Source organism: Ursus maritimus, unplaced genomic scaffold (assembly GCF_017311325.1).
Source record: "Ursus maritimus isolate PB19 unplaced genomic scaffold, ASM1731132v1 scaffold_14, whole genome shotgun sequence".
NCBI lineage: Eukaryota > Metazoa > Chordata > Mammalia > Carnivora > Ursidae > Ursus > Ursus maritimus.
Genome location: NW_024423786.1, coordinates 67,760,085 through 67,774,852, shown reverse-complemented (window position 1 = coordinate 67,774,852; position 14,768 = coordinate 67,760,085). Strand labels below are relative to the sequence as shown.

Here is a 14,768-nt window from a genome sequence, read left to right as displayed (position 1 = left end):
TGCAGGAGGGAGCAGGGCCTTCGGGCTCTCAGCCGGTGGGATGGGCAAGTCTCCATTGACTTGAGGGCTCTTTCATGCTGCTTTCTCCAGATGTCAGATCTATTCAGGATGGCTCCGGGCATCTGCCTGGCTCCAGCCTTCCAGTACTATTCCTCTTCAGGAATAGTCTTTCCAGAAGACTTACTGTGGTTGAGAAAATGTATTTGTGGTGTTTCTCATTAACCCTGAATGTAATTTCCCTGGACCAGAACCGTGAGCTTGTGGAGGGGCTCCCCTCCTCTTAGACCTCAGTTCCTTTCAACAAAGGTTTGTTGTGCTGATTTCGGGGCAGGGAAGAGGTTTCTTCTGCTTTCATTCTGTCCTCCATTAGCAGTGTTCTTCTGGCCTCCAGAAGGTTCCTCTCTTCCCTCTGAACATGTTGTCTGTGTGAGATCATATACAGAGGGCCTGGTGTGGAGCATATGGTATTGTCCTTCTACTTCCTTCATATATGTATGTGCGTGTATATCTACGTATGTATACATACATACACATACGTGCGTCTATATACACATACATACATCTCTGTAATTGAGATATGTATTTTTAAGCTGTGTTTTTTGTTGTCCTTGAATTTTTTGTACATTATCCCTTCTTGCTTTTTGAGCACCTCACAGTTCTTTCTTCATCAGCTCCCATCTTTAAAAACAAAACAAAACAAAACAGGAAAGCAAGGTTTTTTTTAAAAAACTCATTATTTGAAGTGTGACATGATGGGTAATATTCATAACCTTATAATAGTCTTTGAAACAGTAACAGAAGATGCTACTCTGACCTGTGAATGATAGACACAGGTTTGTCTAGGTTTGCATTTGTCCGCTGCACACAATCGTGCGCCTCCAAGTGCCTTTACTGCTTCTTAACCACTGGGCAGGCGGTACCGCTTGCTCGGTGCTTTCTGGGTTGACAGCACTCCTTACTGACTATGTACATTTCCATCCTCTGTCTTCCCCTCGACCCGTCTTTTAGCTCAAGAGGGCCAGCAGCGAGGACACGCTCAACAAACCAGGAAGTGCCGCCGCTTCCGGGGTCGTTCGGCTGAAAAAGACTTCGACAGCTGGAGCCATCTCCGAGCTTGCTGAGAGCCGCCTGAGGAGCAACCCAGGTAGGAAGGACCCAGGTGGGAAGACCCCAGGTGGGAAGGACCCAGGTGGGAAGACCCCAGGTGGGAAGACCCGGGGTGGGAAGGACTCAGGTGGGAAGACCCCAGGTGAGAAGGACTCAGGCAGGAGGTTCCCAGGCAGGAGGGACCTAAGCAGGCTGTTCATCTTGACCGCATGAAAAACCTTCCATGATTCCTGCATCCGTCCATCCGTCCATTCATCAAGCGTGTATTACTGGCCCACGCTCTGGGCCAGGTCAGGGTTTAGGCCACAACGTCCTCCCCGCCCCCAACAGGGAGTTTACATCTAGCGAGGAGACAGACAAGAAACAAAAGGTAATGAGGAGGACTGGGGCTCCCTCTGTCCCTCCAGCTGTCCCATCTGTCACCACATGTGTGTGAAAGGCGGTGTACGTTCTGGGGTCGTCTTGGTGTGAACTGTGTTAGATGAGTGAATGAGCCCTGTAGGCCTCTCGCAGACGTGGGGGTACGACATCCTTCCTGGATCCTCTGGAAAACTGGAAAAACCCTCTGAGTCACTTAGGTAGTGGTGGCCATGGGAACCTGAGAACTTTCTGTTTCACCGGTTTTCTGAGAATCAGAAAAAAGGTTTTTTAGCCATTATATGTGAGTTCAGAGCATGGGAAGCATCAGGAACATTTAATTTTCTTTGGGCATACATATATAAGAGAGCTAAGATTTCCATGGTCCAGCTGTTATAACGCAGATCTCCGTGCATTGCTAAATTGTCTAAGATGGGAAAATAGCTGATACATGTCATTATTAATTTATAATGGAGGTCGAACAGTAGTATACTTACAATTTTTACAATCTGCATAAAATACCACAATCCAGATTAGCTTTCAAAGGTATATTTTAATTTACTCATTTTTCAAAGCGTTGAATCTATGAGGAGTATATATGACTTTTTTTTTTTGGATGTGAGGGCCTCATATTTCTATAGAATGGTTATACTATTTTAAGGACTGGTTTTGTACTAAATACAGACATTTGGTTTTACAAATATAACAAATGAAAGTACAACTTCTTTTTATCACGTCAGCCTAAACATTAATTCCAAAAGTTAACAAGGCACCACTAAAAAAAGGGACAGAATTCTCTCACTCTCAAATATCTGTGTAAAAATGTGGGATCGCAATATTAGCAAGTAGAATTCAACAAGAAATTAAAAGAATAACAGTGTAGATCTCAATCAAGTGGATTTATGCTCTCCAAGAATGTGTTAGTATTTGGGAATTTAGGAATATAATCTATTTTACAACATTAATAGACCAAAGGAGAATCACTGGTCATCTCCCTAGAAATGAAAGAAATGTTTGTCAAAATTAGCAATCTTTCTGATTCAAAAACAAACTTTTGGTGTACTATAAATGCAGGGATACTTCTCTAGTGGGAGTAAGCTGTATGTATTTCAAGCCAAAGCCAGAACTGTCCTCAAGGGTGAAGTCCTGGAAGTAATCCCATTAAAGTCAAGAATGATTCAAGACTGGCCATCATTACCACTGTCATCTCAATTTTTCTGCAAGAATTAACCAAGGCAGTGAGATAGAAGGGCTCTAGCTACTGAAATATGGGAAATGAGGAAACGAAATGATGATTTTCTGCAGAGGATAACATTGTACGCTTAGAAAAACGCTTAGAGGGGCGCCTGGGTGGAACAGCCGTTAAGCGTCTGCCTTCGGCTCTGGGCGTGATCCCGGCGTTCTGGGATCGAGCCCCACATCAGGCTCTTCCGCTATGAGCCTGCTTCTTCCTCTCCCACTCCCTCTACTTGTGTTCCCTCTCTCGCTGGCTGTCTCTCTCTCTCTGTCGAATAAATAAATAAATAAATAAATAAAATCTTTAAAAAAAGAAAAAAGAAAAACGCTTAGAATTTCCTGAAAATTGTATCATTAGAAAAAACTTAGAATGTCCTGCAAATCTATTAGATAAAATAGGAGTTGAGCATGTGATTGGTTATAGAATAGCAAATATAAATAGCTTTCTTACCAGCGACTGGTTAGAAGAGTTAATAACACAAGAAATGGTCCCATTTATAAAGGAATGTAAAAGGTAAAATGAAGGACATAAAAGACTTCAATAACTGGAAGGATATACATGGTTCTTGAATAGGAAGGTCAAATATAATAGATTGAATTAGTAAGTATAATATCTTAAATATAATAACATTGTCTAAATTATTCTATGAATTCATTTTCATCCCAATGAAGATATCAGTGGGAATTGAGTGGGAGCACAAACACTGGTAAAATGATACTAGGTTTATCTAAAACAGTATTTCTCAATGGGGGCCTTTTGTCCTTCACCCTAACCCAAGGAACACCTGGCAATGTCTGTAGACATTTTTGTCATAATTAGGGGAGTGCTACTGACATCTAGTGGGTAGAGGTCAGGGATGCTGCTAACATCCTGCAACACATAGGACAGCCCCACAATAAAGAATTATCCAGCCCTGAATGTTAATAGTGCCTCTGTTGATAAGCCCTGATCTAGAGGACTAAATATTCTAGAATAACCAGGAAATTTCTAAAACGCAGTAATCAAGGGACTAAGTTTAAGCATCTTGGAACTGGATAATAGATGTACAATTCAGCGGAACAATGGAGAAAGTCCAGATTATACTTAGGGTAATATATATATATATATATATGTGTGTGTGTGTGTATATATATATATATATATGTATATATATATGTATATGTATATATATATATATGATGGGATAAAAGCGGCATTTTATATCAAGCTAGGTAATTCATTGGAAAAATAATGACTAATTAGGTCTTCAGGAAAAAATAAAGCTGGATTCTGATCTCATTCCTTTCATCAAAATAAATTCCAAGTGGATTAAAGATTTCGATTTTAAAAAGTGAAACCATGAACATGCAAAGAGAAAACCTCAGAGTCAGTTTGTAGTCTCGGCCTTGGAAGGGCCTTTCCAAGTAGGAACAAACACAGCAGCCATATAAGAAAAGACGAAAACAATCACGTAAATATTAAAAAACTGCTTCGTAAAAAACGGAAGTTATTTGCGATACAGGTAACAAGGTATATGTACCCAGAGCTTATATAAATCAATAAGAAAAAGAAAAATAATACAGTAGAAAAATGGCTAGTTCACATGAAAAAATAAAGATAGGCACTAGAAAGATGCAAAGTCTCGCATAGAGGTAAAGAAATGTAGATGAAAACAAGAATTGGATACGCTATTTCCTCTCATCGATGAGCAAATATTTAAAGGCATTGCTGGAATCAGAAAGAATGAGTTCTCAACATTTGCTACAACATGGACGGCACTGGAGGAGATAATGCTTAGTGAAATAAGTCAAGCAGAGAAAGACAACTATCATATGATTTCTCTCATCTATGGAACATAAGAACTAGAATGATCAGTAGGGGAAGAAAGGGATAAAGAAAGGGGGGGTAATCAGAAGGGGGAATGAAACATGAGAGACTATGGACTATGAGAAACAAACTGAGGGCTACAGAGGGGAGGGGGGTGGGGGAATGGGATAGACCGGTGATGGGTAGTAAGGAGGGCACATATTGCATGGTGCACTGGGTGTTATACACAACTAATGAATCATCGAGCCTTACATCGAAAACCGGGGATGTACTGTATGGTGACTAACATAATATAATAAAAAATCATTATTAATAAAAAAATAAAAATAAAAAAAAAATAAAGGCATTGCTGGTATTATTAAGGGCACAGGGAGCCAGGACTCCACATATAGCTAGTGTATAAGGACAGTTTGATAATATCTGTCTATATTTGAAATATGTATAATCTTTCGCCAAGGATCTCCTTAGCATTTAATATTACTAATTTACTTGAAAGAGGATGGCAATATATATGGGCAGTTGCAGCATTATTATAATAGTAAAATGCTGGCAGCACTTAAATATGTAGCAGCACAGAGCTGGTTGTGTAATGCAATGTTTGTCCAGTGGAATAGTACGCAGCCCCGAAAATGGACACAGTAGAGTTATATGTGCTGATAGGGAAAGATCAAAGTACGTTTCCAAGTGGGGAAAATAACATGGTGCTTATGGTATGATCTCATTTGCTTTGATTTGTTGAAAGTATACATTAATTTAATATTTGAAATCATAACTTTCTTTCTCGAGGGATTAAAACTGGCCATCTTTGAGGAGTTACCAGAACTGAAAAGTGGTGGGGGAAAGAGACCTCATATTAGATCTTCTATACTGTTTGAAATTTTTAAAACGTATACATACTATGCTTTAAAAATGAAAAACGGAGTAAAATACAGGTCATAACCTAAACTTTTTTTTTTTTTTTTTTGCCTTAACTGAATCTTTCTCCTCTATTTGCCTTTTGGGGTGTTTATTAACCATTTTGTTGATGAACCGTTTAACTGTTTGATTATAGCATATGCTCCCTTTGTTCAGGATTCCATAGAAAGACTTTGGGTTTAATCCTGGCTCCTAAAGAGGGCTCACTCCCACACCCCCGAGGGCATTAGCATGCTTATTTGTGAAACTAAGGAAATACCTGCGTTTCTGCTACATAGTGATGTCGACAAGACAAAGATCTTGAGTATGCTGTCCTCGTACACGGTAATGGGCTATCGGAATGCAAGGTGCAACTGTAATTCCTGTAGTTGCCATTCGAATGCTGTTTGCCCCCGACTTTATTCCAATGAAATTATGTCCTTTGAATTAATAGCGTTGAATTTGAAAATTACGTTTTGTCTCTGGAAGTTGATTTTTGAATGTAGGCAGTCCTTGACAATTTCTTCATCAGCTTTCGGGTAGCTGGCGTCTTGTGCATTTGTCGTGTGTCCCCAGACTGCCTCATCCACGGTGAATCCAGACCCAGGCACCTGCCCGTGAGCTGGCTGTGGGGCCGCTCGGGGATGAGGTCCCTCAGCCGGTCCTTCTGGGCTGTAGGTGCTTCCACCCCTGCAGCAGTCCAGGAGCGTGAGGTGGTCATTTGAATACAGGATCACATTTTTGTCTTTTCTTTTTCTTTTTTTTTTTTAACACACACAAGAAACAGGGAAACAGAAGTGCTCCTACTAGTAAAAGTGCAGGTTTTTAAATCTCAATACCATGGAGACAAAGATGGGAATGATTAGAGTATTAGAAATGGCAGCTCCGTTGGATGCCAGACCTTACTGGACTTCCATCAGTTGTCTATACGTTGAGCCATAAAGAAAAAGAATGAAAGAAAGGCCATATGAGTTTGACCTTGTAATTCCCATGCACACCTGATGCTTCCACAACCAACGTCCACTCCTACTGATTTTCTAGATCTGTATTATCAATCTACCTATGTTACAGCCCAGACATGTTCTTCTTCCTTTTCTCCCTAAGGTGCCCTTTGTGTATATCTCGTCTTACCCTATAGGAGTAGAGTTGGAGAGCGGAGTGGTCCCTTGTGTGTAGACAGCTGCCCTCCCTGCTTACCCCATCCAGGTCTCAAGGTCTCGTCTCAGGCTCCCAGGAATTGTTGTGAGAGCGCCGACAGAACTACAAAGAAATCCAGCCACTAGATGGCAGCCTTGCCAAAAGTCCGCTGTGCCCTTCCGCTCTGAGCTCAGGTCCTCAGGACTTGAGAAACAGTCCTTTTACTGATTCATTAATTCAACAAATATTTTTGAGTGCCTACTATGTGCCCAGCATTGTTCTAGGAAAAAGGAGTCGTCAGTGAACAGGACAGGCTTCTGTGTTCATGGAGCCACATAGACAGGATGTGGTAGAGGTGAGGAAGTCAGCTGGGTAGAAAGGGGTGACCTGTCCAAGAACAGTGACAGGCTACTGTGGCTGCAGCCCCAGGAGAGAGGAGGACAGCAGTGGGAGACCAGGGCAGGAAGGCCAAGGAACAGAAGAGTGACATGATCAGACCGCATTCTGAAGGGAGTCCTTGGCTGCTTGCGGAGCGTGGATGAGTGGGGTGGGAGGCCAGACCAGAGGCTGCCAAGGAGGTGGCCTGGAATGGGTGGTAGCCATGGGGCTGGGAGCAGCAGTCGGTTTCTGGCTATATTTTGGAGGGTAGAGTCAACAGCTCTAAACTCCCCTGATGGGTTCTTTTTTTCTTTTTAATGATGATTTTATTGATTTATTTGAGAGAGAGAGAGAGCTTGAACGGCGGGGGTGGGGGGTCGGGAGAGGCAGAGGGAGAGGGAAAAGCAGACTTCAGGCTGAGCAGGGAGCCTGACGTGGGGCTTGATCCTGGGATTATGACCTAAGCCAAAGGCAGTCACTTAACCGACTGAGCCACCTAGGTGTCCCTGAATTCCCTTCCTTTTTTAGTGCCGAAGACTATTACTTTGTATGCATACACCCCATTTTGTTTATCCGTTCATCCATCAACGGACACCTGTGTCATTTTCACCCCGTGGATACTGTGAAGAACGTTACTACGAACATGGGTATGCAAACAGCTGAGTCCTTGCTCCGGATCCTTTGGGTTTTATACCTCCGAGTAGGGATTACTGATTCTCCCAGCGGGTTTGAGGTAGATGGAGGGTCAGATTTCTGCTGACAGGACCTGTGGGGCTAGTGAGATGAGATCTGATGGGTGCCCAAGGGATGGCATTGAACACCAGTCCCCCCTGGAGACAGCACTTGGCCAGAAGGAGGTTCCTGGAGCCACACGATGAACATTATAAAAACTGGCGCTACACATAAGTGTTCATTTAGACGATTCTATACATAGCACACGTGGGAATGAAAAGAATGTCATTATTTTAAACTGATCTCAGTGTTTTCTCAGAGTTAAGTAAAGGGAGCGTTCAGTGCCAGCTGCACCTTGGCCAAGCTCTGTGTTCATGCTCCTGGAATCTCAGACATCTTAGAGGACACAGCAGCCGTGAGGCCAGCGTCAAAGCAGGCTCACGTCCAAAAAGGCATCGTTGTCCTCACCCGCCCACGTGCCCAGCCCTTCCCCCGTTACCTGCATCAGACCCAGCATACCTTAGGCTCCAACCTAAGACGCTTGTCGTCTTGGACGTGGGAAGGCACTAACTCCTCTAACTCAGAAGGTGGATATTCCTATTGCCACGTTACATGCGAAGAAATGGGCTCACGTGGGTTTGGCAGTGTTCCCAAACTCACGCCCAGTCCGAATTCTTTCCTCTGCCACGTCGTTTGCCAGGAGGTGGGGAGACTTGTTTTCTTGCCCATCATCTCCATCTATTAATGGAATCACTACCAATTGCTGACATTCTTTGCACACTGTGTGCTAACCACTGTTCTAAGTCCTTGGTACATATTATCTCCTTTAGTCTTTACAATAACCCTAGGACCCAGGACATCACCATCTTTGCCATTTTAAAGGTCAGAGAGATTAGGGCATGGGTTGGCTTGCTGGCATGTGAGTAGAGATAGGAGGATGTTGGAGGTCTCGGGCCTGAGAGGCCAGAGGATGGGTGGGTCAGTCCCTGGCACGGGGTTGGGGGGGGGTGCTTCATGAGCCGGGATGTAGAAGACTTGAGAGATTGGGGTGGGCGGTGGTCAGTGGATGACAAGGAGAGGAAAGAGGATGCCGGGTCTCACAGCATGAACTTCAGAGACGGAGGGGGTGCCTTTCACAGGGCGGAGGAGAGACCGTTGCAAAGTCACAGTTGGGGGTGGCAAGGACACCCACACCTGCTCCTGGCCCACGGACTCCAGAAATGTGCGAAAAGGAACAGACTGGCTGGAAAAGGAAGCTGTGGGAGTCATTCAGCCTCGGAAGTGATGGGACATTCAGAAAGGAGGCTCAGAATGAGGGGCGTGCTGATTCCGGTCGCCAGTTCTCGAGGGCCCCAAGGTTGTTGAGGGCAGAGGAGAGGGTACTGCATCTATTTGGGGATGAGAGCCCAAAAATCACAGACTGCCAGGAATGAGGTTTTCTCTTTCTTTTTTTTTTCTTCATAATATTACATGGATCATTTAGTGATGAATATATTCTGTGGTTAAAAAATTAACATTTTAGATTTAGAATTTTCATTTTTCTTCTTTTTCTACATTTAATTCCTTTTTTATTGCGGTAAGAACACTTGACATGAGATGGACCACCTTAACAAATCTTCCAGCATGCAACCCAGTATTGTTCACCAGAGGCATGATGTTGTAGGGTGGATTTCTGGAACCCTGCACCCACTGCTCATCAGCTCCCATCCCCCCTCTGCCCAGCCCCCGCCCCAACAGCCACCGTTCTACTCTGGTTCATGCATGTTGTACCCAGTGTAAACTCTCCTTCCTTTCAAAGGCTGAGTCATATTCTATAGGATGTAAGGACCGCATTCTCTTTATCCCCCATCATCAAGGGACCAGGAATGAGTTTTAACTTCTGGGAGTGCCTGGGGTAACCCCACGGTGTGAGAAGGTTTTGAACTTGGTACTCATGTCAGTAAAGTCCTGGATTCTTAGCTTGATGTTACCCTGCAGTGGTTCCCTGGCCCTGCATGTCCCGGGAGTGCGTGGTCAGTCAGGGCTTTGGAGCGAGGCCAGGGTTTTTCTCTGACTTTGCACAGAGATGCAAAGGTGGAAAGCTGGTTTGGGCTTTGCCCCAGCGTGCTGGGTCCTACTTGGATTGTGGTTCACAGAGGTGGGAGCTCTCCCTGCCTCTCCCCCAAGACTATTGACATTTTTATAGTCTTTCCACTCAGAAATGTGGCCATCTCTCCATTTCTCTGAGTTTCCCTTTTTGTCTTTCAGTAGAGTTTGGTCTTCTTCTTCCCCTCCTCCTTTTCCTCCTCTCAGTGTTGACTTCCTGTCTAGGTTTTCTACTTTTATTACTATGCGGATGGGATTCCTTAGTCATTTTTTTTAAGTAAGCTCTAGGCCTTACCGGGGGCTTGAACCCACGATCCCAAGATCAGGAGTCGTATGCTCTACCAACTGTGCCAGCCAGGCACCCCCCCCGCCAGTCATTTTTTAAAATATGGAACGGTTCATAAATTTGTGTGTCATCTTCCATACTAACCTCTGTGTCATTCCAATTTTAGAATGTGTGCTGCTGACATGAGCACTCGTATTTTTTTTTAAGATTTATTTATTTATTTATTTGAGAAAGAGAGAGAGAATGTGCATGGGAGTTGAGGGGGAAGATGGAGAGAGAGAGAGAGAGAGAATCCTCAAGCAGACTCCCCACTGAGCATGGAGCCCGATGTGGGGCTCGAACTCAGGACCCTCAGATAGTGACCTCAGCAGAAACCAAGAGTCAGACGTTTAACCAACTGAGCCACTCAGGCCCCCTCATTGTATTTTTTAAGTAGATACTTTCCTAATATTTAATCTTTAAAACTCCCTCCCTCCCTTACTGGTGCTCGTGGTTTCCTTCAATGAATGGTTTCCCGTTGATTCTCATGTGTTTTCCAAGTGGGTGATTATATCAGCTGCAGATAACAATGTTTTTTGTCTCCTCCATTCCAGTAATTGTGACTTTTTCATCGTTGTCAAGTTTTTCATTTTAATTCCAGTGTAGTTAACATACAGTGTTATTTAGTTTGAGATGTGCAATAGAGTAACTCAGCAACTCTATACATCACCCAGTGCTCATCGTGGTAAGTGTGCTGTTAATCTCCATCACCTATTTCATCCGTCCTCCCCACCCACCTCCCCTCTGGTGACAACCAGTTTGTTCTCAAGAGTTAAGGGTCTGTTTCTTGGTTTTCCTCTCTCTCTCTTTTTTCTCCCTTTGTTTATTTCTTTCATTTCTTAAATTTCCCCCATATGAGTGAAATCGTATGGCATTTGTCTTTCTCTGACTTATTTCACTTAGCATTCTACTCTCTAGCTCCACCCCTGTCATTGCAAATGGCAAGATTTCCTTCTTTCTTATGGCTGAGTAATATCCATTATATATATATATATATACACCACATTTTCTTTATGCATTCGTCTATCAGTGGACACATGGGCTGCTTCCATAATTTGGCTCTTGTAGATAATGCTGCTATAAACATAGGGGTGCCTGTATCCTTTTGAATTAGAATTTTCATGTTTTTGAGTAAATACCCAGTACGATTCCTGGATCATAGGGTAGTTCTATTTTTCACTTTTAAAGGAAACTCCATACTGTTTTCCACAGTGGCTGCACCAGTTTGCATTCCCAACAACAGTGCAAGAGGGTTCTTTTTCTCCACATCCTCACCAACACCTGTTGTTTCTTGTGTTGTTGATTTCATCCACTCCGACTGGTGGGTGGTGATACCTCACTGTAGTTTTGGTGTGAATTTCTCTGATGGTAAGTGACATCCAGTAGTTATGTCTTTTATTTCTGATTTCTGCTGTGTGGTGTGGGCAACCCAAGTTGTATTAAATGCTAGCAATGTCCTTGTTCTCATTTTACTGTGCCTGCCTTTGCCATTAAATAGTATGCAGAAAGTTTGCTTGAGATGATGTTTGCATGTTCAGTTCTCTCCTTCCTATTTTGCTCAGAGCTGTTAATAGGATTGGGGATGGATTGATTAAATGTCCTCTAGGCGGTCTGTTATTACTTTGATTATTGCTTTTCTTTTCAGCCTGGACTCTCCCTCAGGAGATTCACATATGTGTATATTTGGTCTCCTGGGTATGTCTTCCACATCATATATTTTCTTTGATTCTTTTGATGACTTTCACTCATCTTACGATTTCTTTTCTTCCCTGAGATTTATTTGTTTATTAGAGAGAGAGAGCACATAAGCAGGAAGGGCAGAGGGAGAGAGAATTTCAAGCAGACTCTGTGCTGAGCGTGGAGCCTGATATGGGGCTGGATCCCAGGACCCTGATATCATGACCTGAGCTGAAACCAAGAGTCAGAGTCTTAACCCAGGTGCCCCAGTCTTCCTATTTCTCACAGTTTACCACTAGTATGCTTTACTTTGCATTTCTGTACTTCAGCTATTGTGTTTTTAATCTTTAGCCTAATTTCCCTGATCTCAAATTGTCTCTTCGTTATCACTTCTTGCTCTAGCTTCAAAGCTATAAAAGCTCCTTGAATTTCACAGGGGATGCAAATTAGAGATTTTCTAAAATTTCCTATTTCTTCCAATAACTTTGTTTCGCAGGTGCATTTCTCCTGCATTTCTCGGGTGGTTCCCCTTTTATGAACTTCCAAAATTTCCCATATACATCTAGTGTTTTTTCTAGATTCATCCCTTACAGAGGGAAGTCTGTGTTTGTCCAGAATTGGAAACGAAAAGGGATTCCATTGTGAGGATACCATTGAGGTGTAAGGTCCTGTCTTTTATGCCCAGTTGAAGGAAGAAGGAGAAACGTTTTGAGTCGGCCAGGGTGAGAGTGGGCAGGGCACTGGAGCCTGAAGTACATTTTGCCATTTTTTTTCCTTCTGTTTTTTGTTTTGGTGTTGCGTTGTTGTTTTGGTATCTGCCAGAAGGTGGCGCCATCTTCCCCCTGTGCTGGCGCCGCTGTTCTTGCTGCTGGCTGGTCATGGCCTTGTTCTGAAGGTCCGCCTTGCGAGGTTCCACGGGGTGATTCTGCTCCCCCCCCTTTTTTTTTTTATCAATAACGAATATTGTATAATGCAGCCTTCGAAATCCTGATATGAAATCCACTGATAGTATAATCTACCTATATACATTACTGGGGGGAAATCAGTCTCGTGCCCTATCTTTATTGTACAGGAGAAATAAAAGGAAAAGAAGTTCTAACCAAGTATTACGTTGTTTCAATGTGTAAATGCCCGAGGCTGAGTGCCTATAAACAGGTCTGAGTCAGGGTGCGGCTCAGCGTCCAGGGTTCAAACACCCGCACACTGTTGACACGGATGACTCTAAAATGCTGGCAGCTCAGGGTAAATTGAGCAATGCAAAGGGCCGTCTTCCCTCGATTTGCTGGTTCGTTGCATTCCTAGAAAACTCAGTATACAGTAACATTGTGTAAAGACTGTTTTTGTGTTGTTAAGTAAAGTAGAGTTAGCTTCCGGGCTCGTATCACTATAAACAGTGTTTTCACCTGCAAGAGTGCTGGCCTGTCCTAAGAAAGAAGAGTGGGCTGGTCAGGCACACCCGGGCCTTTGCAAGGCCTGGAGCAAGAATACGAATTCATTTATTCCTATTCATTCCTCATGTTCTGATCAGTAATGAAATATCCTAGTAAGGAATATGAAGTGTCCGGGATTTCAGATCACCCCTTAGGTTGTGGATTTGATGAAAATAATTTTCTTGCTCACTTTCATTGTTTTTATCAGGAATGATTGAATATTATGTGGCAAAGTTTGTTCTTTTTTTTTTCTTCTTCTCCTCAGCTTTTTCCCCCCATGTTCCATATTACTACGTTCTAATTTTTATCACTTCATGATTTATAATCATCCTCAAAAACAAAAAAGTAATGATTTTCTGGGGCGCCTGGGTGGCACAGCGGTTGGGCGTCTGCCTTCGGCTCAGGGCGTGATCCCGGCGTTCTGGGATCGAGCCCCACATCAGGCTCCTCTGCTATGAGCCTGCTTCTTCCTCTCCCACTCCCCCTGCTTGTGTTCCCTCTCTCGCTGGCTGTCTCTATCTGTCGAATAAATAAAATCAAATCTTTAAAAACAAAACAAAACAAAACAAAAGTAATGATTTTCAAAGTGTATAGTTTTTATATAAATTTCCATCAAAATGTAAATTAAAGTCAATATAAAAGTTGAAAATGTATTTCAGGTTTTGAAAATAAACTTTTAATTTTGCAATAATTGTAGATTCACATGCAGTTGTAAGAAATACTAAAGAAAGATTCCCCTGTACTGTTTACCCAGTTTCCCCCAGTGGTAACACCTTGCAAAAAAAGTAGTAAAATATCACAACCGGGATACTGACATCAGTACAGCCTGGTTATAAAACATTTCCATCACCACAAGGATCCCACCTGTAGTCCTTTCATAGCCACGTTCAGTTCCCTGAACGTGGTCCCATCCTCTTCTTTTTTTTTTTTTTTAATTGTATTCATTTATTTGAGAGAGTGAGAGAGAGCCTGAGAGGGGAGAGGGTCAGAGGGAGAAGCACACTCCCTGCTGAGCGGGGAGCCCCATGCGGGACTCGATCCAGGGACTCTGGGATCATGACCTGAGCCAAAGGCAGTCACTTAACCAACTGAACCACCCAGGCGCCCCCCCCTTCTTAACCCAGGCAACCACTAATCTGTTCCATTTCTACAACTTCGTTATTTCAAGAATATAGAAATGAAATCAGGGGCGCCTGGGTGGCACAGTGGTTAAGCGTCTGCCTTCGGCTCAGGGCGTGATCCCGGCGTTATGGGATCGAGCCCCACATCGGGTTCCTCTGCTGGGAGCCTGCTTCTTCCTCTCCCACTCCCCCTGCCTGTGTTTCCTCTCTCGCTGGCTGTCTCTCTCTCTCTGTTAAATAAATAAATAAAATATTAAAAAAGAAAAGAAAAGAAAAGAAAAAAAGAAATGGAATCATACAGCCTGTAAGCTTTGGGGACTGGCTTTTTACATTCAGAATAATTCTCTGGACATTAATCCAGGTTGTTGTGTGAGTCAAGAGTTTGTTCCTTTTTAATTTTTTCATAGTATTTCATGGTATGGATGTACCACAGTTTAACGATTCACCCATGAATCTGAGTTGTTTCCAGTTTTTGGTGTCTTTTTTTGAGATTTTATTTATTTATCTGTCAGAGAGAGAGAGTGGGAGCAAGAAAGGGGAGT

At 43.1% G+C, this 14,768-nt stretch overlaps 1 protein-coding gene across 4 annotated transcripts in view; it reads left to right on the top strand.

Moving 5' to 3' along the window:
• The window catches only part of SPECC1 (sperm antigen with calponin homology and coiled-coil domains 1), a 262,628-nt gene that overhangs the window by 83,545 nt on the left and 164,315 nt on the right, over window positions 1–14,768 (top strand). For all 4 annotated transcript variants that reach the window (XM_040630107.1, XM_040630108.1, XM_040630110.1 and 1 more), the window contains exon 5: window positions 1,009–1,144. In XM_040630107.1, coding sequence (XP_040486041.1) covers window positions 1,009–1,144 — 136 coding nt within the window. The remainder of the gene's footprint in view (window positions 1–1,008; window positions 1,145–14,768) is intronic.